Raw genomic sequence first — 22,955 nt, forward strand, 5'->3', positions numbered from 1 at the left:
AAACTGTCTGATTTGAGACCAGATATTGACTTCTTTAGTGCATGTGGTTATAGAGCTGATTGGAGATGAATAAAACCGGCCTTCATAAAGACTCACCTTTCCCAGCAGGCTCCACAGTCACCTTCTCGCTGATGTTGCCCCGACCAGCAGTGGTGACAGCGGCTGCCCAGATCAGATACTGCTGACCCCGGGTCAGATGGGTGATTCTATATATCAGCAGCTCAGGGTTGGCTTCGTATTCGCTGGGCGCCTGGAATCATCGCAAGAACACAATGTAACGAACAAACACGCTAGAGCTGATAAAAGACAGGACAGTGATGCTATTCTGTTAGAAAAACAATTCACAATAGCTGTTTTTAGACTCAAGTAAGGTCGATTTCATGCATTGTTGGAGTTCGAAATGTGTCAAAACGCAATTCATAATGTAACTCTAGTATGTCACATTCTCAGCACTTCTACAAGGGGCGCTATAGCAGGTATTAGCCATAGAATGTATAAAACATAATGTCCGTGACGTCACCCGCAGGTTTCTGAAGAATAGTTTTGAAGCCAAAGTGGGCGGAGCCGGATGTCGCCATCTTGGCAGCACGTCACCTGGCATCCCGAAAATGTGCAAAGAGGCGGGAAGTGGGTGGACTAACAGACAGTCAAACAGCTAGTGGTAACAGCAGTGGCATTTTAATATGGGGGGTCTATGAGATTGACTCCCTTTTGGAGCCTGTCTCTAGCGGCCAGTCAATGAATTGCAGTTTAAGTCACTTCCGTGTTTGATTTAAGAGACAGACCAGAAGGTTGCCGCTTGGTATTAGCAAAAATTGTCATCTTCTACAGTCAATTTTCTCTTTTAGCTAGTAAAAATTTAAAGGACTACACTATTCAGGAAACCCGTTTGAAAACAGTTTTTTTTTTTTTCTTTTCTTTTGGTGATGCTAGTGAAACAGAATTTAAACTGTCAACATGTTTGTAGCTAGCTACCTGAATAGGTGCGGTCACATGCTCTGCAACATTTTGGAGGCTAAATCCAGTCATTTCAATAGGAATCTGCAATATAAGGAGTTTTGAGTGAGGGCAAAAAAGTTTCATGACTTCACTCATGTTCAAGATACTCATGTAAAATTGTGTTCCACTTGAATTTGTTGTATTTACCAACGTTAATTTGCAGTGTTGACCAACATGAAGCTGCTTAGTTTAAAAGTGACTTATGTAACCTGTGCTTCATACAGTAGGCTACATTGCGAAATCTTGCACCTTAATAACAGATTTGGTTTAAAAGTAACACATTTGATAACAGCTGAGTACTGAACTTTGTTTAGTATGCTATGTTATGTACAACGGGTCTGCACTTGCTAGGAATTAACGTCTGTATTTGCATATGTTTCTGGGATAACACTTAGTATAAGGAGCACATTCACTATTAACTATGACTTTTGCCTCAATAAACTCCTAATTTACTGTTAGTAAGGTAATTTTTATAGTGTTTAAATTTAGGTATTGGATAGGATTAAGGGATGTAGAATAAGGTCATGCAGAATAAGGGATTAATATGTGTTTTAAAAGTACTAACAAATGAAGCGTTACCGTTTCTGGCATTACTTTAGGCTTCTGCTCTTATAAAAATGCTTTTTAAAGCTAAAAATGAAAGATGATGACTTGTTTTTATACGGGACTTATACTGGGCTCTTTAAAGGTGAAGATGAATGTGTAACTCTTGGCGTGGTGGCACCTGGAGAAAATGATTATTCAAACAATTCTTTCCTTTACCCTTGAATTAATAGCATTTGCTAAATAACATGCACGGAGATTTCTTCTGCTTTTCTTTATGTGAGTGAAAAAGGCTTAACTGTGTGTGTGTGTGTGTGTGTGTGTGTGTGTGTGTGTGTGTGTGTGTGTGTATGTGTGTGAGGGAGAGAGAGAGAGGGAGACCCAGGGGGCCTTACACAAGTAGATGATAGGGTAAAAAGACAATACCCCTAGACACACTAGATCAGTCAGCCTCAGATAACACTAACAATAGAGGCAGACTAATGAGAGATATCTGCTGCTCACCTCAGCATGCGTGAGACACACACATATACTCCATGATGAGTATTTCTATTATTATATCCACCTTTCATTGTAATGCACAGCAAACACATAAACCAGTATCACTGTACACACACAGTGACGTTAGGCTGTGCTTCAAGCTCTCTGTAATTGTAGTGTGTTTAAGAGAGCCGTGTGTCTGCTGTCCAAACGCGTGTTCATCACGACGAACGTCTGCTGCCCGCGGACATGCAAACACACGCAGTGTCATTCCCACCGATCGCCCTGAATGCTGCCCTGCCATCATCTTTTGTATCCCTCAGCCCTGACACTAACAGAGCACACACTACCCCCCCCCCATACTTCCAAAACATATTTCCATTTTCTATTCATAATCAGAAATATCTCTCTTTGACTATAGCTCTGTTCCAAACCAAGTCAGCAGCTTTGCTGTATACTAAGGGGGCATTCTAACTGGAATGGAAACAGAATACAATGGAATGAAATGAAATGAAATGGAAACCTCCTCTTGGAAACTTTACTATAGATTACAATAATGCTATACCAGTATGCAAGCAATATTTAAGAATTCAAATATGAATAAAAAATATATCAAATTCAAATATAAATACAGTATATACAAATTCTAATATAAAAATATTAGTGTTGGGTAATCGATTAATCACGATTAATCGCATAAAAAATAAAAGTTTGTGTTTACATGATATATGTGTGTGTATAATTATTATGCATAGTTACACACTCCCTTGTGTATATATTTAAGACATATTTGCATGTATATACTGTATATTTATTTATAATTATACATGTATATATATATATATATATATATATATATATATATATATATATATATATATATATATATATATATATATATATATAAATTTTCTTAAATATAGACATGCATATGTGTGTATTTATATATACATAATAATTATACACAGTACACACACATATATTATGTAAACTCAAACTTTTATTTTGGATGCGATTAATCGTGATTAATCAATTGCCCAGCATTAAAAAATATAGTAGAAGTTTCATATTTTTTTCTTGAGAGTTTAAAGGGCTAGTTCACCCAAAAATGAAAATTATGTCATCATTTACTCACCCTCAAGTCATTATAAAGACTTTCGAGACTTTGAGCGATTTCTGTCCCTCCATTGAAAGCTACGCAACTACCACGTTGACGCTTTGACGCTTGTAAAAGTCAATATGAATGTAAATTCACCATTTATTTTCTAAATGCATGTTGTTGATCTAATTGCGGATGATTCATCCATGCATAGTTTTCATTTTCTAACATTTACCTTGTAATTGTTTATCAAACTGTCATAGCTTGAGTTTCACTAGGATGTGCATCACAATACGGAAGAAAAGATCTGTCGCTACTTCCACAACAATGCGACTTTAAGCGCGCAAGTGGCAGCATGCTGGTCACATGTTTCCTGTCTGCATGTGCCAGCCTAGCAACTGTCATTATGAATTGGAATGCTAATGAAATGTTCTCATTCCCAGGTTTTCTTTTTGTATTGTATTGTATGGTCAGCCATCTTGGAATATTTTTTTTCCCAGATGAATTTTGGCACAAAGCATTCTGGGATATGTTTATTTGTGAAGACTACATGTAGTGTCAAGGAAAAGGGGTTTAGAGATAAATAGTGAACATAATAATAATTATCATTCAATAAACATTCAAACAATAAATATCATTATACTTATGATTTTATAAGGATATATTATAAGTATATTATAATCATTTTTAATTTAAACAATGAATATAAATCACATTTATTCATCTATTTACATATAATAATAAATCATAAGAATTTTTATATTTATAAATTAAAACACATACACAGAAGTTGCTTTTATCATATAATGCTTGCCATTTTTCCTCATACAAATGGATAATATATTTAGCTGTCTTCACATTTTAGAAAGGGGGTCCCTTGGAAGAGGATAATTAGGGCCCAAGCCCTGAAAGGGCGCAGAGCCCTATTGTTCTTCCTCTGTTTCTTATTATTAGGGCCCAAGCCCTGAAAGGGCGCAGAGCCCTATTGTTCTTCCTCTGTTTCTTATTAGGGCCCAAGCCCTGAAAGGGCGCAGAGCCCTATTGTTCTTCCTCTGTTTCTTATTAGGGCCCAAGCCCTGAAAGGGCGCAGAGCCCTATTGTTCTTCCTCAGATTATTCTTTGTTTTTTTTTTTTTTTTTTTTTTTTTTTTTTTTTTTCGACTTCTCGGGTACTTTTGGGGCACTTAACATGCTCGAAAACTCTTGAAACTTCGCACGGGCGTCGGAATGCGCGGCCATCAGAGCCGGGCTGAAGCTGGTACCCGGGCGTGGCAGGGGGGCTCGACAGCGCCCCCTAAAGTGGGGTCTGAAAACTTGGTCCATATATCAAACACACTTGCACGTACATGTATGAAACTCGGTACACATATAGACCTCATTGGGCCAAACAACTTTCGTGCTCTAAGTTATGCGTCAGCCCTACAGGAAGTGAGCTATTATGGGTTGTTCGGAAAACGCATGCTCTGGAATTTAATATACTCCTCCGAGGCCATTGTTTCAATCAGTGCCAAACTTGGTCAGCATCAAGTGAACATATCCAGGATGCTAAATTGCGAGCGGATTTTTGATATCTCAAATGGTTTGGCCGTGGCGAAGCAACGAATTTATGGCGAGAAAAGGGAAACAGGAAGTGTGTTATAACGTCAGCAAACATTGACTGATTTGGATGAAACTTCAGCTGTGTGTTCGTTGTAAGAGGCCGATCACATGGATATGACTTTTGTGAGTCAAAGTTATAGCGCCACCAACTGGCAGCAGGAAGTGTGTCACTTTCAAAAATGCTTTGAATCACCATCTTATTTTCACCCCATTTACTTCAAACTTCATCAGTATAATGTGAAAACATGACAGATAGAGACGTATGAAATGGATTCCTGAAATTTCAAATACTGTTGCCATGGCAACGTGTCAAAGTTTAATAATCTTTTGGCTGTTTTGAGGCTCTTAGCATGCTTGAAATTGCTTGAAACTGCTTGAAACTCAACACACACATCAGAGATGTCAGTCAGTACACATTGGCAAAGCATCAGAAATGGGCGGGGATGAGGGCCTCTCTAGCGCCACCTTTTGACAAAAGTGGGGGGGTTAGTTTTATCTTCAGTCACCAAACTCGGTACATATATTGTTCTCTTCGAGCCGGACAACTTTCTAATTTACAGTCATTAGCTCCGACCAACAGGAAGTCAGATATTTTGGTTTTAAGGTGAATATTTGTGTAATTCAGGGTCTGAGTTTTTACGTTCTCCTCGTAGGCAATTTATTCAATCTCCACCAAACTCGGTCAACATGAAACAAAGATACGGAAGATGCTAAAATGCGAACGAATATTGGATATCTCAAACGGTGTTGCCATGGCAAGGGATTAAATAAGGACAAAAAAGGGGAACAGAAATTGTCTAATATCTTGTAAAATCATATTTTGATTCCAATTAAATTAAGATTGTATGTTTGGTAATTGAATTTAGATTAATTTAAAATTACTATAATATTTTTCAGAAGAATATATATATTTTTTGTAAATATTTATTTGAATAGTCTAATGTGCCTGCATGTGTGTGCTGCCCTTCCCTCAATGAACACAAGATGGCAGCATTGTGTTAGTTTTGAAGCAGGATAAAAAAAACCTTGTTTCTCTCTCTCTCTCTCTCTCTCTCTCTCTGTCTCTCTCTCTCTCTCTGTCTCTCTCTCTCTCTCTCTCTCTCTCTCTCTCTCTCTCTCTCTCTCTCTCTCTCTCTCTCTCTCTCTCTCTCTCTCTCTCTCTCTCTCTGTGTGTGTGTGTGTGTGTGTGTGTGTGTGTGTGTGTGTGTGTGTGTGTGTGTGTGTGTGTGTGTGTGTGTGTGTGTGTGTGTGTGTGTGTGTGTGTGTTTCTGAGGACATACATTTGTAGACATTTCATGTGTCCCCATACATATATTGTTCTCTTCGAGCCGGACAACTTTCTAATTTACAGTCATTAGCTCCGACCAACAGGAAGTCAGATATTTTGGTTTGAAGGTGAATTTTTGTGTAATTCAGGGTCTGAGTTTTTACGTTCTCCTCGTAGGCGATTTATTCAATCTCCACCAAACTCGGTCAACATGAAACAAAGATACGGAAGATGCTAAAATGTGAACGTGTGTGTGTGTGTGTGTGTGTGTGTGTGTGTGTGTGTGTGTGTGTGTGTGTGTGTGTGTGTGTGTGTGTGTGTGTGTGTGTGTGTGTGTGTGTGTGTGTGTGTGTGTGTGTGGTACTGCGCCCCTCATGAATATTCGCTCCCGTTTATCGTAATGTCAGATTTTGTCAGACCACTGTGTACAAGTGCGTTTATTCAGGATAGAAACAGCACCTGAGAAAACATCTGTGATTTGGACCTGTTTGCAGCAACTATTAAAAGAAAGGTAAGTTAATCTGCAGTTTAATCGCTTGTGGCTAAGTTTGGCTTGTTTGTGCGTGTTTTATAAGCTCTTTTCTGCTCGTTTTGCAGTAAGAAAGCAGCTAGCGCCTGATGCTAACGGCGCTAGCATAGTCATTCTGATCCCAGACTGTCAGGAGAGAATCAGAGATGCTTGTAAGATTTAATTTGTTTTAGATTCCAATATAATTGTAAATAACTTATTTTGAGCACATAAATCAGTCTAGCCATCGTAACAATGCATTGTCATGACTACAGTCTGTGAAGGGGATACAGTATCCTGACATGCTACTGTTAAATATTACTGCAGTTTAAAGTTAGCTTGGTTTAAAGTTATTATTATTATTATTATTATATTATTATTAAGAAACAAAGCGATCAAGATATGCTTTTATTCCTCCTGAATGTAATAAAATATACTCTGTACCAATAGAACTGTAAGTATTAATGTTTATTATGAAAACAATCTTGCTGAAGAATGTCAAATTAAATGCAATGCTCATAATTATTGGTGTTTTTCTCTATGACAGCAGACACATCAGATAATGGCTGAAATGAGAAAGCTCAAGCCACTGGAGGAGGCCGTAAAGTTTTCACTTCAGAGGAAAGAATGGTCTGATAGAGCTAAGTTTAAGTGAAAGAGCTACGGCTAACTTATCTTAAAATTTTCCACCCTGTTGATTCCGCCCTGTTAGATCTATAAACCTAACAGGGTGGACATTCTAATAGAATAAATCGTATTTAGTGTATATTTCAAATTCTATAAACACATATATGCATATATAAATATTATAAAACCATGTTATAGGTGCAGTGCCACACATTACTGATGGCAAATCATGCAGGACAGTGAGGGAAAACTCCTCCACTGTTATGGTCTTCCACCCTGTTAGGCGAGTCATTTTTAAATAATAATTTGACTGCAACGTTAAATGTTTTGCATACTTATGTTTTATTTTGGGAGGTGAGGATCATTAACAGCATATACAATATATGTTTTTGAACACATTTTTTTATTATTTACCATCCTGTTGGCAAAAATGGGTACAAAAAGTACCTGTTCTTAATAATCAAGACATTCTATTCATCAATAATAGTTTTGTTATTGTTTCAAGAATTTAAAAAAATACCATGATGGCATAAGGGACATATACTATCCAAGAAAAACTTGTTATTGTTTAACATTAACATTTTGTGATAACTATGTATATGTCCCTAAAAGGGTGGAACATCTTCACGGCCCGTGTCTGAACAATGAATCTACCCATAATTATTATTTTTTTAGTCCCTGAGCTTGACCAATATGTATTCCGACTAGTTAAACATGTCACCATTTTGGTAGAATGCTAAAAACATGAAAATCATGTACTTTTTTTTCAAACATTTATGAAGCCAAAATGTTACCGCATACCAGGAATGACCCAGCTATAGTTTCTAACTGTGTTGCTATTTGATTAGAAAAAAGAAAGACAAAAGTGAACATTGGCCTGCATGGTAGCCTAATGAGGTGCCATCAATGGTCTTCCTTTGTAAATAAACCCTTATTGTAACAAATGATATAGTTAAACAATTACAAGAACTATATGTTAGATCTAAGGCTGAGAACAAGTTAGAAAGAGCTTTAAAATACGGACCTTCTTGAATTATTGAATAAACAATCCCCCCATAACCACGCCCCCAACAAAGCCCCGCCCCCTCTGGTGAGTACCGGCACTTTATTTTTTCCACTTCAAGCACTGGCGTTGGTAATGGTACTCCTGGTTTACTGGGATGGGGTTCAATTCCCTACTGTGTCCTTGTTATTTTGTACCAACTACATAGAATGTAATAGTTTAATTACATTTAAACTAACTACAAATTATATATACAAGTGTTCCCACAAATAAAGTATAAATCATGTAAATTACTACATGTAATATATGGTATTCTGAACTCATTATGATTTGACCTTTGACATCATCTGACATGAAATTAATTTAAATGTAATTGATCTCATAGATGTGGTCCTATATGTGATCCTATGACATTACAATTCATCTATATTTAAATTACATCATGGGTGTGGCTTGTGGTGATAGTGGCACTAGTTGCTGCGGTAAATGTGGCATATTCGAGCGATTCTAAAATATTCTCCTGTTTAAATGCATATTGCCTGCCGTGCACAGTTAAGCTGATGCCACCGGCGTGGCGGTGCCACCGGCTTGGGCCCGTCATCGCTGCTCGTTAGGGCCCAAGCCCTGAAAGGGCGCAGAGCCCTATTGTTCTTCCTCTGTTTCTTATTAGGGCCCAAGCCCAAAGGGCGCAGAGCCCTATTGTTCCCCTAAGGATTATTCTTTGTTTTTTTTATTTTTTTTTTTTTTATTTTTTTTTTCGACTTCTCGGGTACTTTTGGGGCACTTAACATGCTCGAAAACTCTTGAAACTTCGCACAGGCGTCGGAATGCGCGGCCATCAGAGCCGGGCTGAAGCTGGTACCCGGGCGTGGCAGGGGGGCTCGACAGCGCCCCCTAAAGTGGGGTCTGAAAACTTGGTCCATATATCAAACACACTTGCACGTACATGTATGAAACTCGGTACACATATAGACCTCATCAGGCCGAACAACTTTCGTGCTCTAAGTTATGCGTCAGCCCTACAGGAAGTGAGCTATTATGGGTTGTTCGGAAAACGCATGCTCTGGAATTTAATATACTCCTCCGAGGCCATTGTTTCGATCATTGCCAAACTCGGTCAGCATGAAGAGAACATATCCAGGATGCTAAATTGCGAGCGGATTTTTGATATCTCAAATGGTTTGGCCGTGGCGAAGCAACGAATTTATGGCGAGAAAAGGGAAACAGGAAGTGTGTTATAACGTCAGCAAACATTGACTGATTTGGATGAAACTTCAGCTGTGTGTTCGTTGTAAGAGGCCGATCACATGGATATGACTTTTGTGAGTCAAAGTTATAGCGCCACCAACTGGCAGCAGGAAGTGTGTCACTTTCAAAAATGCTTTGAATCACCATCTTATTTTCACCCCATTTACTTCAAACTTCATCAGTATACTGTGAAAACATGACAGATAGAGACGTATGAAATGGATTCCTGAAATTTCAAATACTGTTGCCATGGCAACGTGTCAAAGTTTAATAATCTTTTGGCTGTTTTGAGACTCTTAGCATGCTTGAAATTGCTTGAAACTGCTTGAAACTCAACACACACATCAGAGATGTCAGTCAGTACACATTGGCAAAGCATCAGAAATGGGCGGGGATGAGGGCCTCTCTAGCGCCACCTTTTGACAAAAGTGGGGGGGTTAGTTTTATCTTCAGTCACCAAACTCGGTACATATATTGTTCTCTTCGAGCCGGACAACTTTCTAATTTACAGTCATTAGCTCCGACCAACAGGAAGTCAGATATTTTGGTTTGAAGGTGAATATTTATGTAATTCAGGGTCTGAGTTTTTACGTTCTCCTCGTAGGCGATTTATTCAATCTCCACCAAACTCGGTCAACATGAAACAAAGATACGGAAGATGCTAAAATGCGAACGAATATTGGATATCTCAAACGGTGTTGCCATGGCGAGGGATTAAATAAGGACAAAAAAAGGGGAACAGAAATTGTCTCATATCTTGTAAAATAATATTTTGATTTAAATTAAATTAAGATTGTATGTTTGGTAATTGAACTTAGATTAATTTAAAATGACTATACTATTTTTCAGATGAATATATATATTTATTTTAAATATTTTTTTAAATAATCAATTCTGTATCTGTCTGTGCTGCTCTCCCCTCAATGAACACAAGATGGCAGCATTGTATTAGTTTTGAAGCAGGATAAAAAAAAAAACTTGTTTCTCTCTCTCTCTCTCTCTCTTGTTTATGTGATTTATGAGGACACAAATTTGTATAATGACATGGGTATTACACTGGTATTACAACGTGTATGTGTGTGTGTTTAAAAACATACTAAAACAATGTTTTATTAAAATGTAACCAAATAGCTTTAAAATAATCATACTATTTTTCAGATCAATATATTTATTTTATTTAATATATTTCTTCTGAATATTTATTCTCTGTCTGCCCTCCCCTCACTAAAGGGTGGCAGTGTTGTGTTATTTTTTAAACTCTCTTTCTGTGTGTGTGTGTGTGTGTGTGTGTGTGTGTGTGTGTGTGTGTGTGTGTGTGTGTGTGTGTGTGTGTGTGTGTGTGTGTGTGTGTGTGTGTGTGTGTGTGTGTGTGTGTGTGTGTGTGTGTGTGTGTGTGTGTGTGTAGGCCCGTCGCGACAAGGCAGGCAAACCAAGCAATTGCTTGGGGCCCCGAGCTGGCCTGGGGCCCCAAGACAGCGACAGGTTAAGAATAAAATGAAACGACAAACTGTGTGAGCGCCCCATTGATAGTCAATGCAGTAAAGTGCAATGACACTGTTATCGGGATCCCCCTTAAGGGGCCCCTCTCAGTAGTCGCTGACAGCAGCCAGCCAACCACGCGATCTCTGCTGTCGGCAAAATACAAAATCTTCGGATTTTAAGCGGAATTTTATGCTTCAGGAAGCCAGAAAAGAAAAAAGAGAAAGGAAGAGGAGGATAAGAAAAAACAAGATAGTGGTATGTGATAAATTACACTGGATAAAATAGCTCTACTTGTCTTGTACAAAAAAAGTGTAAGTTTGCAGCAGGTAGGCTAGCAAAAATATGTTTATGTTAGCTATCGTTACCTGCCTGACGGCAAATGCTGCTTGTAACGAACAGTTAGTGCAACTTTTTTTTCGAACAGACGGAATTACATGAGATTGCTATAGCTTTGTAATATGTTTTGATGAAAGTGGCATAGCATGCTCTACTAACTATTATTTATGCTATGCATAAATAACCTGGAATAGTTAATATAGCTTGCTATATTAACAATTATTATAAACATTATTTAACCAGAAAGAGGCAGAGGAACATGATTTTTTTCATAGCTTATCTTAATGTGCTAGTGTCGGGATATATACGGTAGTGACAGTTTATGCAAATATGACATTATTTTTATGAGTTACCAATAGATCTTGAACAATTACTTTATTCTGTGGCAATTTTTACACTATTACATTTTGAAGTACAGTATCAGGACAACCCACATGTTTGACTGGTACTGTTTACATGTTTTACTGGTACTGCCCACGTTTTACTGGTACTGTTTATTAACTATTTAACAAGGTATTATAGTCATCGGTTGCAACTTTATAATAACCATCCAGATAATGTTTATAGACAGTTTACAAAACAACTAGTAACCCTTAAGTATTCCCAAAGTGTTAGGAATATCTGGTCCGTCTATCTATGTAAAAGTAATGTTTATAGATGTTTAAAAAATGGTTACTTAAAGGTTTAAAAAAAAATTAATGATACAGTGGTGTTTTTTGCAAATGTTTTCAAATTTTATGCACAGTATATGCAACAACAGTATTTGCACTGTAAACCTTTTTATTAATATAAAGTGTGGGTGAACTTAAACTGTATGGCTATGCTGCGGTATGCTGTGTGTGTGTGTGTGTGTGTGTGTGTGTGTGTGTGTGTGTGTGTGTGTGTGTGTGTGTGTGTGTGTGTGTGTGTGTGTGTGTGTGTGTGTGTGTGTGTGTGTGTGTGTGTGTGTGTGTGTGTGTGTGTGTGTGTGTGTGTCAGTGTCCTATCTGTGTGGATGCGTCTCATGTCAGCTAATCAAGGGACACTGACACACACACACACACACACACACACACACACACACACTCGACGCATAGATAGACTCGCGTCAGTTTCCTGCTCACATCGAGTTCTCTTTTGCTCTTGAACAAACCATAACACAGAGGATTGTGAGTATTCTCATATTCGAGTCTTAAATTAGTTAAATAACGTCTTAAATGAACTTAAAGAGTTGTGAGGAAATGAGATACGCGGGACAGCGCGTGAGATCCGCGGCTGTTCTTAAAGAGACAGGAGCACTGATGATGCCTGTCATTAATGTTCATCAAAGAACAACGGGAACAGAGAAAAATGTAGCTTTAATGATGATTCATCTATATTTCATTTATTATTTATGCAGTTAAGGAAGGTTTGATAACTATTACATTTCTGTATAACAGGGAAGGCCATGGGTAAATATAACATTTATTATTTTGGTGATTTAGGTAAAATGGTTTAAAAAAACACAGCAGAACCACAGCGCATCTGATATGACTGGCATAACGCTGGCGAAGTTAGGGACCGTCTGCAAAGTTACATACAACATTGAAACGTGTATAACGTTACCAAACTTCACTAGCATTTAAAGAGAATGACAGTCATAAAACTGACTGTAAAGTGTTCATCTAGGTGTCAGGTATGATGCACACATTTTGATATTTAATAAAATAAACTGTCAAATCATATGGAAATATGGATATGCATTATTTCACTTGGATACTGTTTGGGCTCTAACACAAAATATGCTAGATTTAAATGCATCATAGCTGAACACTGATGAGAATATTTATTGAGAATATATTTACAGTGATAATATTAGAGATTATATTTACGACAAATTATTATTATTTATGCGTTATGCGTTGCTATTGACGACGGCCATTAAGTAAAGAAATCCCACAGAATCTAGCTTAAAAAAGTGCTTAGAGCTGCTTTAGTTATTTGTTGTTTGTTTAATTTCAAATATAAAACTTGTTGAAATGTTTTAAGTGTGTGCATCTGTTCTTTTTGAACACTTTCATCTTGTTTGAACAAAACCGTGATAATATTGATAACCGTGATAATTTGGGTCACTATAATCGTGATGTTAAATTTCCATACCGTTTCATCCCTACTTTAGTGTGAATAAGTAAAAAAGAACTACAAACACCTTGAATTAAATACTGGCCTTCTGGACTTACAAAATTTTGAGCAGGAAAATATAACTTTTATCTATTTTATCCTATGATATTAAAATTAATCTAAATTTAAATTACATCATGGGTGTGGCTTGTGGTGATAGTGGCACCAGTTGCTGCGGTAAATGTGGCACATTCGAGCGATTCTAAAATATTCTCCTGTTTAAATGCATATTGCCTGCCGTGCACAGTTAAGCTGATGCCACCGGCGTGGCGGTGCCACCGGCTTGGGCCCGTCATCGCTGCTCGCAGCTTTAATTATTATTATTATTATTTTATCGACTTCTCGGGCACTTTTGGGGCCCTTACCATGCTCAAAAACTCTTGAAACTTTGCAGATACGTCAGAATCTGCGGCCATCAGGGCCGGGCTGAAGCTGATACCCGGGCGTGGCAGGGGGGCTCGACAGCGCCCCCTATTAAAATTTGGTCTATATATCAAACACACTTGCACGTATATGTATGAAACTCGGTACACATATAGATCTCATCGGGGCAAACAACTTCCGCACTCATAGTCATAAACTTCGCCCAACAGGAAGTGAGCTATTTTGGGTTGTTTGGAAAACGCATGCTCTGGAATTTAATATACTCCTCCAAGGCAATTGTATCGATCATTGCCAAACTCGGTCAGCATTAAGACAAGATATTCAGGATGCTAAATTGCGAGCGGATTTTTGATATCTCAATCGGTTTGGCCGTGGCGAAGCAACGAATTTATGGCGAGAAAAGGGAAACAGGAAGTGTGTTATAACTTGTGCAAACATTGACTGATTTGGATGAAACTTCAGCTGTGTGTTTGTTGTAGGAAGCCGATCGCAAGGATATGACGTTTGTGAGTCAAAGTTATAGCGCCACCAACTGGCAGCAGGAAGTGTGTCACTTTTTTTTAAAAATGCTTTAAATCACTGTCTTATTTTGACCCGATTGACTTCAAACTTCATCAGTATAATGTGAAAACATGGCAGATATAGACATATGAATGGATTTCTGAAATTTCCAATACTGTTGCCATGGCAACGTGTCAAAGCTTAATAATGTCTTTGGCTGTTTTTGAGACTCTTAGCATGCTTGAAATTGCATGAAACTTAACACACACATCAGAGATGTTAGTCAGTACACATGGGCAAAGCCTCAGAAACGGGTGGGGATGAGGGGCTCTATAGCGCCACCTTTTGACAAAAGTGAAGGGCTTCGTTTCATCTACAATCACCAAACTCAGTATATATATTGACCTCATCGAGCCGGACAACTTTCTAATTTACAGTCATTAGCTCCGACCAACAGGAAGTCAGATATTTTGGTTTGAACGTGAATATTGGTGTAATTCAGGCTCTGAGTTTTTACGTTCTCCTCGTAGGCGATTTATTCAATCTCCACCAAACTCGGTCAACATGAAACAAAGATACGGAAGATGCTAAAATGCGAACGGATTTTGGATATCTCAAACGGTGTTGCCATGCCGAGGGATTAAATAAGGACAAAAAAGGGGAATGTGTGCTGCCCTTCCCTCAATGAACACACGATGGCAGCATTGTCTTAGTTTTGAAGCAGGATAAAAAAAAACCTTGTTTCTCTCTCTCTCTCTCTCTCTCTCTCTCTCTCTCTCTCTCTCTCTCTCTCTGTGTGTGGTGTGTGTGTGTGTGTGTGTGTGTGTGTGTGTGTGTGTGTGTGTGTGTGTGTGTGCTTCTGTGATTTCTGAGGACATACATTTGTAGACATTTCATGTGTCCCCGTACATATATTGTTCTCTTCGAGCCGGACAACTTTCTAATTTAACTAATCTAATTTAACTAATTTAAAACTTTCTAATTTTAAATAAAAATGTCATGTGCTGTGTTTGCCAAGATCACATATGATGCATATGCAGGGTATATGCAGGAATCCTGAAGTAAATTTTAATACCTTTTTAAGACTTTTTTAAGACCTTCTCAAAATATTTAAAGACCTCATCGGCGATGAGAACTACTGTTGAGCAATAAAATAAAAATATATAATCATAAGCTATAACAAAAATATATATTAAATTAGGTGAGTGGATAGTTAAAAAAATTTGCGATTACAAAAAGTTATCTTGAAAAAACATCTCTGGACTAATTTTATAAAATCTAAAAATGTTAATGAAAAGGTACAAATTACTTTGTGTTCTTATTAAATACATTTATAAAAAAAACTATTTATATTTAATTTATATATGAATGTAAATAATTATATGGGCCTACACAAATAATATAACATTTCAAGATTTATAGTTTATTGTAAACGTAATGTGCAGCTCTGTAAAGGGGCAACAAATATATGATAGATACGTGAGAACAAGATTTTTTTTAATCATCTTTAAGTGCACAAAACTATGAAAATATATGAAAGCGCGGCACAATGCGCTTATGCGCATCCCGGGTGCAGAATGATGCGCTTAAAGCAACATGGAGTCAGAGGGCGCAGTGCAGCGCGAGTGCACATTAAAAAGTTCACGGCATAAAGAGACGATGAGCGTTGAGCGCGCAAATCCTAGTCTACTATGTATATCGGTCGGTTTCTTCACAGTTTTAAATTCCGGTTATTGTGCGTGTGATGCCTTGTGTTGTCACCCGGGTAGGGAGCACAACATCGTTCAGAAACCGCTAGATAAACTCCAGGAAGATAAATTATTTTATCTGCATATCAAGTATTATAACGGGAATATATCATCTTGGAGTGAGCTTTACCGAGCAGCTGACTGACTGTAACCAAACGCGACGCGCAGTTTGAATGCTGAACGGAGAATGATGGACAGCTACAGCGGAGGAAAGACATTCAGCTATGGAATGGCTTTAGATGACTTTGTACTAGCAAATCATAAAATACTAATAAAGATTGCTGAAAGATCATGTGACAATATATATTTCTGATGATTATTTAATTACCACGACATGCCTAATCTGAGCAAGTTTTTCAAATCTGAGCTAATTTTGTCGACAGACGGAGGTGGCACGAAATGTGACGGAGGCGGCCGCTATGCAGGAAAAACCATAGAAAAACCCTGCGGTCATTGTTTAAACTCATCCTACTCCAACCAGGAGTCCGCAAATTTACATTTCCCCATTTCGGAGTCTGTTTCGCAACGTGTGGAGGGCGACACATCACCTAACTGCGCATTTCGCAAAATACGTGACATCACCCATAGACGGTGTGCGCGCCCGAGCTGATCTCACTGACATATCACTATTCAGACAGGACTAGTTTTCTAAATTATATTTGAGTTACAATTCTCATCACCCAACATCTGTGATTTCAAATATATTCAAAATAATGTTTTCAGAGATTGAAGTAAAAAAAACTTTCTCCCACCATTTAGATTTTATTTCTTTTTGTTGTTAAAATCTTGTGAATCTTGTTCAATGTGCAGATTGCCTCTCTCTCAGTCCTTCCCCTCCCCCCTCACTCTCAGGCTCACCCTGGGTGTGTGTGTGTGTGTGTGTGTGTGTGGGGTCTCTCTCTCACCCTGTGAGTTTGTGTGTGTGCCTTTCTCTCTCGATGATGATAATTTACCCCTTTCATATCATAGACTATCACAAATAACTATCACTTGTGAATAAGTAAAAAAAGAACTATACAAATACCTTGAATTAAATACTGGCCTTCTGGACTTATAACATTTTGAGCAGGAAAAGATAACTTTTCACATATTTGAAAGAGATCTATTTCATCCCATGACATTAAAAATCATCTACATTTAAATGACATCATGGGTGTGGCTTGTGGTGATAGTGGCACCAGCTGCTGCGGTTAATGTGACATATTCGAGCGATTTAAAAAAATTATCCTGTTTAAATGCATATTGCCGTGCACAGTTATGCTGATGCCACCGGCGTGGCGGTGCCACCGGCTTGGGCCCGTCATCGCTGCTCGCAGCTTTAATTATTATTATTTTATCGACTTCTCGGGCACTTTTGGGGCCCTTACCATGCTCAAAAACTCTTGAAACTTTGCACACACATCGGAATGCGCGGCCATCAGAGCCGGGCTGAAGCTGGTACCCGGGCGTGGCAGGGGGGCTCGACAGCGCCCCCTAAAGTGGGGTTTGAAAACTTGGTCTATATATCAAACACACTTGCACGTACATGTATGAAACTCGGTACACATATAGACCTCATCGGGCCAAACAACTTTCGTGCTCTAAGTTACGTGTCAGCCCAACAGGAAGTGAGCTAATATGGGTTGTTCTGAAAACACATGCTCTGGAATTTAATATACTCCTCTGAGGCCATTGTTTCAATCAGTGCCAAACTCGGTCAGCATGAAGTCAAGACACAGAGGATGCTAAATTGCGAACGGATTTTTGATATCTTAAACGGTTTGGCCGTGGCGAAGCAACGAATTTATGGCGAGAAAAGGTAAATAGGAAGTGTGTAATAACTTGTGCAAACATTGACTGATTTGGATGAAACTTCAGCTGTGTGTTCGTTGTAAGAGGCCGATCACATGGATATGACTTTTGTGAGTCAAAGTTATAGCGCCACCAACTGGCAGCAGGAAGTGTGTCAATTTCAAAAATGCTTTGAATCACCATCTTATTTTCATGCGATTGACTTCAAACTTCATCAGTATAATGTGAAAACATGACAGATAGAGACATATGAATGAATTCCTGATATTTCAAATAATGCTGCCATGGCAACATGTCAAAGTTTAATAATGTTTTTGGCTGTTTGTGTGCCCTCCCCTCTATCACCAAAAGGGGGCAGTGTTGTATTATTTTTGAAACTCCCTTTCTCTCTCTCTCTCTCTCTCTCTCTCTCTCTCTCTCTCTCTCTCTCTGTGCTTGCTTATGTGATTTATGAGGACACAAATGTGTATGATGACATGGCTATTGGTATTACAACGTAGTGGTTAATGTGGACATGAACTATGACACTATATCACTACAGAACTCATTTTCTAAATCACATTTGAGTTACAATTCTTATCATCTGACAGCCGTGATTTCATGTACTCATTCAGACAGAACTCTTTTTTTAAAACAGAGGAGTGTGAGTGTGTTTTCTATACATGTGCTTTACAGAAGGTCATGTGCTGTGTTTGCAAAGATCACTTTTGACACATTTGTCTTTAAATTCATTATTTACTGACATAGTTCAAATTTATTTTTAAAAAAAATTCACATTATTTTCTACAAGTGTCTGTTTATAAGTGTCTTTTTTTCACAGAAAGTTTTTGTTTGAACGTGAATATTTGTATAATTCAGGGTCTGAGTTTTTACGTTCTCCTCGTAGGTGATTTATTCAATCTCCACCAAACTCGGTCAACGTGAAACGGAAGCTTAACGCATTAAAAATATTTAACGCAAATAACACAGCGTCCGTTTTTATATCCATTTTTGCTTAGCGTTACATGATCACGCTCCTATTCATGTACATGCTTCCAAGCGCGACAAGACACAAGAGAGCGCGCTGTATGCCAGTGTCCTGTCTGTGTGTGTGTGTGTTAGTGTCCTGTCTGTGTGTGTGTGTGTGTGTGTGTGTCCTGTCTGTGTGTGTGTGTATGTGTATGTGTGTGTGTCAGTGTCCTATCTGTGTGGATGCGTCTCATGTCAGCTATTCAAGGGACACTGACACACACACACACACACACACACACACTCGATGCATAGATAGACTCGCGTCAGTTTCCTGCTCACATCGAGTTCTCTTTTGCCTAGGGTTGCCAACTCTCACGCATTTGGCGTGACACTCACGCTTTCAGGCTCTGTCTCACGCTCTCACGCTGCCCAACTTAATCTCACGCCAAATTGCCAAACCTGCTTTTGATATTAAACAATGTCTAAGCTTTTACATTTTTTAAAGTTTTAATGCGAAATTCAAACAATAAATAGCGTTTTGGCGCTAATATGGCATAACAGTTAAAGCCAGAGTGTTGAAAAACCATACGGAGTTGCGACATGCTCTATCATCTCCCGGCGGCGCGCGCAGTCGTGCTTCACAGAAATCTCAATACTTCTAGCGCTGTGTCAATACATTTGAATGGCTTGATACACAACAGCTCCACTTTACAGGGGTTTGCAGCAAGTTTTGGTAAACAGTACAGCATAGTGTGCATTGATTATTACATCAACCATACAGGATCGTTTTATAATGGAGAGTAATGCAACAATGTTAACATTAATGTTAATGTTTTTTATTGTACTTAGCCTTCAGGTATTCCATACTAATTGGTCATACTCATACTAATTGATGGTCAAATGTGACCATACACCTTAACTATTTTTCAATTAAATAAATGTTCTATATTTTAGTTCAATAATATTTATTGAATATTTTGAGGAGATCTTTTGGTACTAAATACTAGTTGTGCAATATTTATTGTCAATAATGACCACTTAAAATATTTTTCTTCTAATATTTGTATTATTTATATTACAATTAGTATAGTAATAAGGTTAAATTAGAGAATTATTTTTCAAAGAGGCAAATTAGAGTCATTTTGTGGAGTCAGCCTGTCATTAATGTTCATCAAAGAACAACGGGAACAGAGAAAATTGTAGCTTTAATGATGATTCATCTATATTTCATTTATTATTTATACAGTTAAGGAAGGTTTGATAACTATTACATTTCTGTATAACAGGGAAGGCCATGGGTAAATATAACATTTATTATTTTCATTTATTATTTATTTATTCCATTTATTATCATTTATTATTACTATACTCTCCTTGAAGTTTACTTCCCGCTACTTTTTCCCTCTTCCTCCCAACCGCGCGGCTGCAACTGTCTTCTTCTTCTTCGATAGTAGCCTAAGCCAGTGTTTCCCAACCTTTTTTCAGTCATTTTATCATACGTTACGCTAGGGGTGTAACGGTACAGATTGCTCACGGTTCGGTTTGTATCACGGTTTAAGGTTCACCGTTTCGGTACGGTTCAGTATTTGCTATGTTCAGGGAAAAAAGGACTACTGTCAAATAAAACAAAAGAAAATAATAAGAACAAATCATTTAAATACAAGCAGCAGCACAAATAAATACTATTGAGCAAAGATACTAATAAAATAAACTATGCTTTTCAGGTTTTTCAGGTACGTCTAACATTAGTTTTCAGGTACAGAAATTGATCAAATGTAAAATAACATTGCATATATGACTGTATAAATTAAAGATTAATCCTATTAAACTTACAAAAGTTATTCAATCAAGAGCAGTGAGTGATGCCCTTGTCTTTTGTTTGACATTAAACAGACAGCAGTAAAGGCTACTGCCCCTTTAAGACCTCGGATATGCGTTGTCTTTTCTGGACTGTATAAAGCTTACTTAAGCCATATACAGACTATGTCTGCTAGAATACTCATCAATATGTTGACATACTTTTTGCGTGAGTTTGTCCATTCAAGAGCAAGACTTGAAAGAGAACTCAATATTTGCGCGCTGAGAGACGTGTGCGCGCTCTCGGATGAGTGCACGGAAAATTTTCTCACAGTGCGCGCGACTTCTCATTCGCGTCTTCTGGCACTAAACCAGATAGTTGCGTGTTCTGAGTTAACACAATCAGAACGTAAAAATACGGGATATTTTACGGGAAAATACTAAAACGGGAAGACAGCGGGAAAAGAGCTAAAATACGTGAGAAACCCGGAAAAAACGGGAGGGTTGACAGCTATGGTGTGTGTGTGTGTGTGTGTGTGCGATATGTAGGCTTAGGGGTAGTGTAGGGGGATAGAATGTACAGTTTGTACAGTATACAAACCATTAAGTCTATGGAATGCCATCTGCCTGTCTTTCCCCTTCCCCCTGTCTATCTGTGTGTGTGTGTGTGGGGGGGGGGGGGTCTCTCTCTCACCCTGTGAGTTTGTGTGTGTGCCTTTCTCTCAGTCCTTCCCCTCCCCCTCACTCTCACTCTATCATTGTGTGTGTGTGTGTGTGTGTGTGTGTGTGTGTGTGTGTGTGTGTGTGTGTGTGTGTGTGTGTGTGACTTTCTCTCTTGATCATAATTTAACCCTTTCATATAGGCTATCACAAATAACTATCACTTGAAATAAAAACGTCATGTGATGTGTTTGCCAAGATCACGTATGATGCACATGTCTTTAAATTAATTATTTACTGATATAATATAAATGTATTAAAACATAAATTTCACATGATTTTATAAAAGTGGCTATTTATAATAAACTTCCATAAAATGTAGACACGCATCTTACTCTTACCTGACACTGATATTAAAATCATCTTTGCAGTTTCTGTGATTTGGCTCCATTTATACATTTTTTATTAAAAAATTTTTATTGGACCACCCATATTGAAATGAAAGCATGTTTTATGGTGCATAAGATTGGTGCACAAATGGTAGCTAAGGTAGCTCAAAAACACATGAAGAGAAGTGTTAGAATAAAACAACATCAGCATTCGAATGGTATTCTGAACTCATTCCAATTTGACCTTTGACATAATCTGACATGAAATTCATATAAATTTAATTGATCTCATAGATGTGGCTGTTGTGGTTTGTGGTCATAGCAGCACCAACTGCTGCAGTTAATGTGGTGAATTCAGATGACTTTGACATAGTCCTTTTATGTTTTCCCATTTTAAATGCATATTGCCTGCCGTGCACAGTTAAACTGATGCCACCGGGGTGGCGGTGCCACCGGCTTGGGCCCGTCATCGCTGCTCGCAGCTTTAATTATTATTATTATTATTATTATTATTTTATCGACTTCTCGGGCACTTTTGGGGCCCTTACCATGCTCAAAAACTCTTGAAACTTTGCACACACATCGGAATGCGCGGCCATCAGAGCCGGGCTGAAGCTGGTACCCGGGCGTGGCAGGGGGGCTCGACAGCGCCCCCTAAAGTGGGGTCTGAAAACTTGGTCTATATATCAAACACACTTGCACGTACATGTATGAAACTCGGTACACATATAGACCTCATCGGGCCAAACAACTTTCGTGCTCTAAGTTACGTGTCAGCCCAACAGGAAGTGAGCTAATATGGGTTGTTCTGAAAACACATGCTCTGGAATTTAATATACTCCTCCGAGGCCATTGTTTCAATCAGTGCCAAACTCGGTCAGCATGAAGTCAAGACACAGAGGATGCTAAATTGCGAACGGATTTTTGATATCTTAAACGGTTTGGCCGTGGCGAAGCAACGAATTTATGGCGAGAAAAGGTAAACAGGAAGTGTGTAATAACTTGTGCAAACATTGACTGATTTGGATGAAACTTCAGCTGTGTGTTCGTTGTAAGAGGCCGATCACATGGATATGACTTTTGTGAGTCAAAGTTATAGCGCCACCAACTGGCAGCAGGAAGTGTGTCACTTTCAAAAATGCTTTGAATCACCATCTTATTTTCACACGATTGACTTCAAACTTCATCAGTATAATGTGAAAACATGACAGATAGAGACATATGAATGAATTCCTGATATTTCAAATAATGCTGCCATGGCAACATGTCAAAGTTTAATAATGTTTTTGACTGTTTGTGTGCCCTCCCCTCTATCACCAAAAGGGGGCAGTGTTGTATTATTTTTGAAACTCCCTTTCTCTCTCTCTCTCTCTCTCTCTCTCTCTCTCTCTCTCTCTCTCTGTGC

General features: G+C 38.3%; 1 protein-coding gene across 1 annotated transcript in view; it reads right to left on the bottom strand.

The window, feature by feature from the left end:
* Positions 1-22,955, bottom strand: part of dscaml1 (Down syndrome cell adhesion molecule like 1) — a gene marked incomplete at its 3' end in the record, with an annotated part of 158,620 nt that overhangs the window by 10,137 nt on the left and 125,528 nt on the right. Inside the window, 1 exon segment of the mRNA XM_079823998.1 lies at positions 97-250. Coding sequence (XP_079680124.1) covers positions 97-250 — 154 coding nt within the window.

Source organism: Gobio gobio, assembly GCF_949357685.1.
Source record: "Gobio gobio genome assembly, chromosome: 8".
Taxonomy (NCBI): domain Eukaryota; kingdom Metazoa; phylum Chordata; class Actinopteri; order Cypriniformes; family Gobionidae; genus Gobio; species Gobio gobio.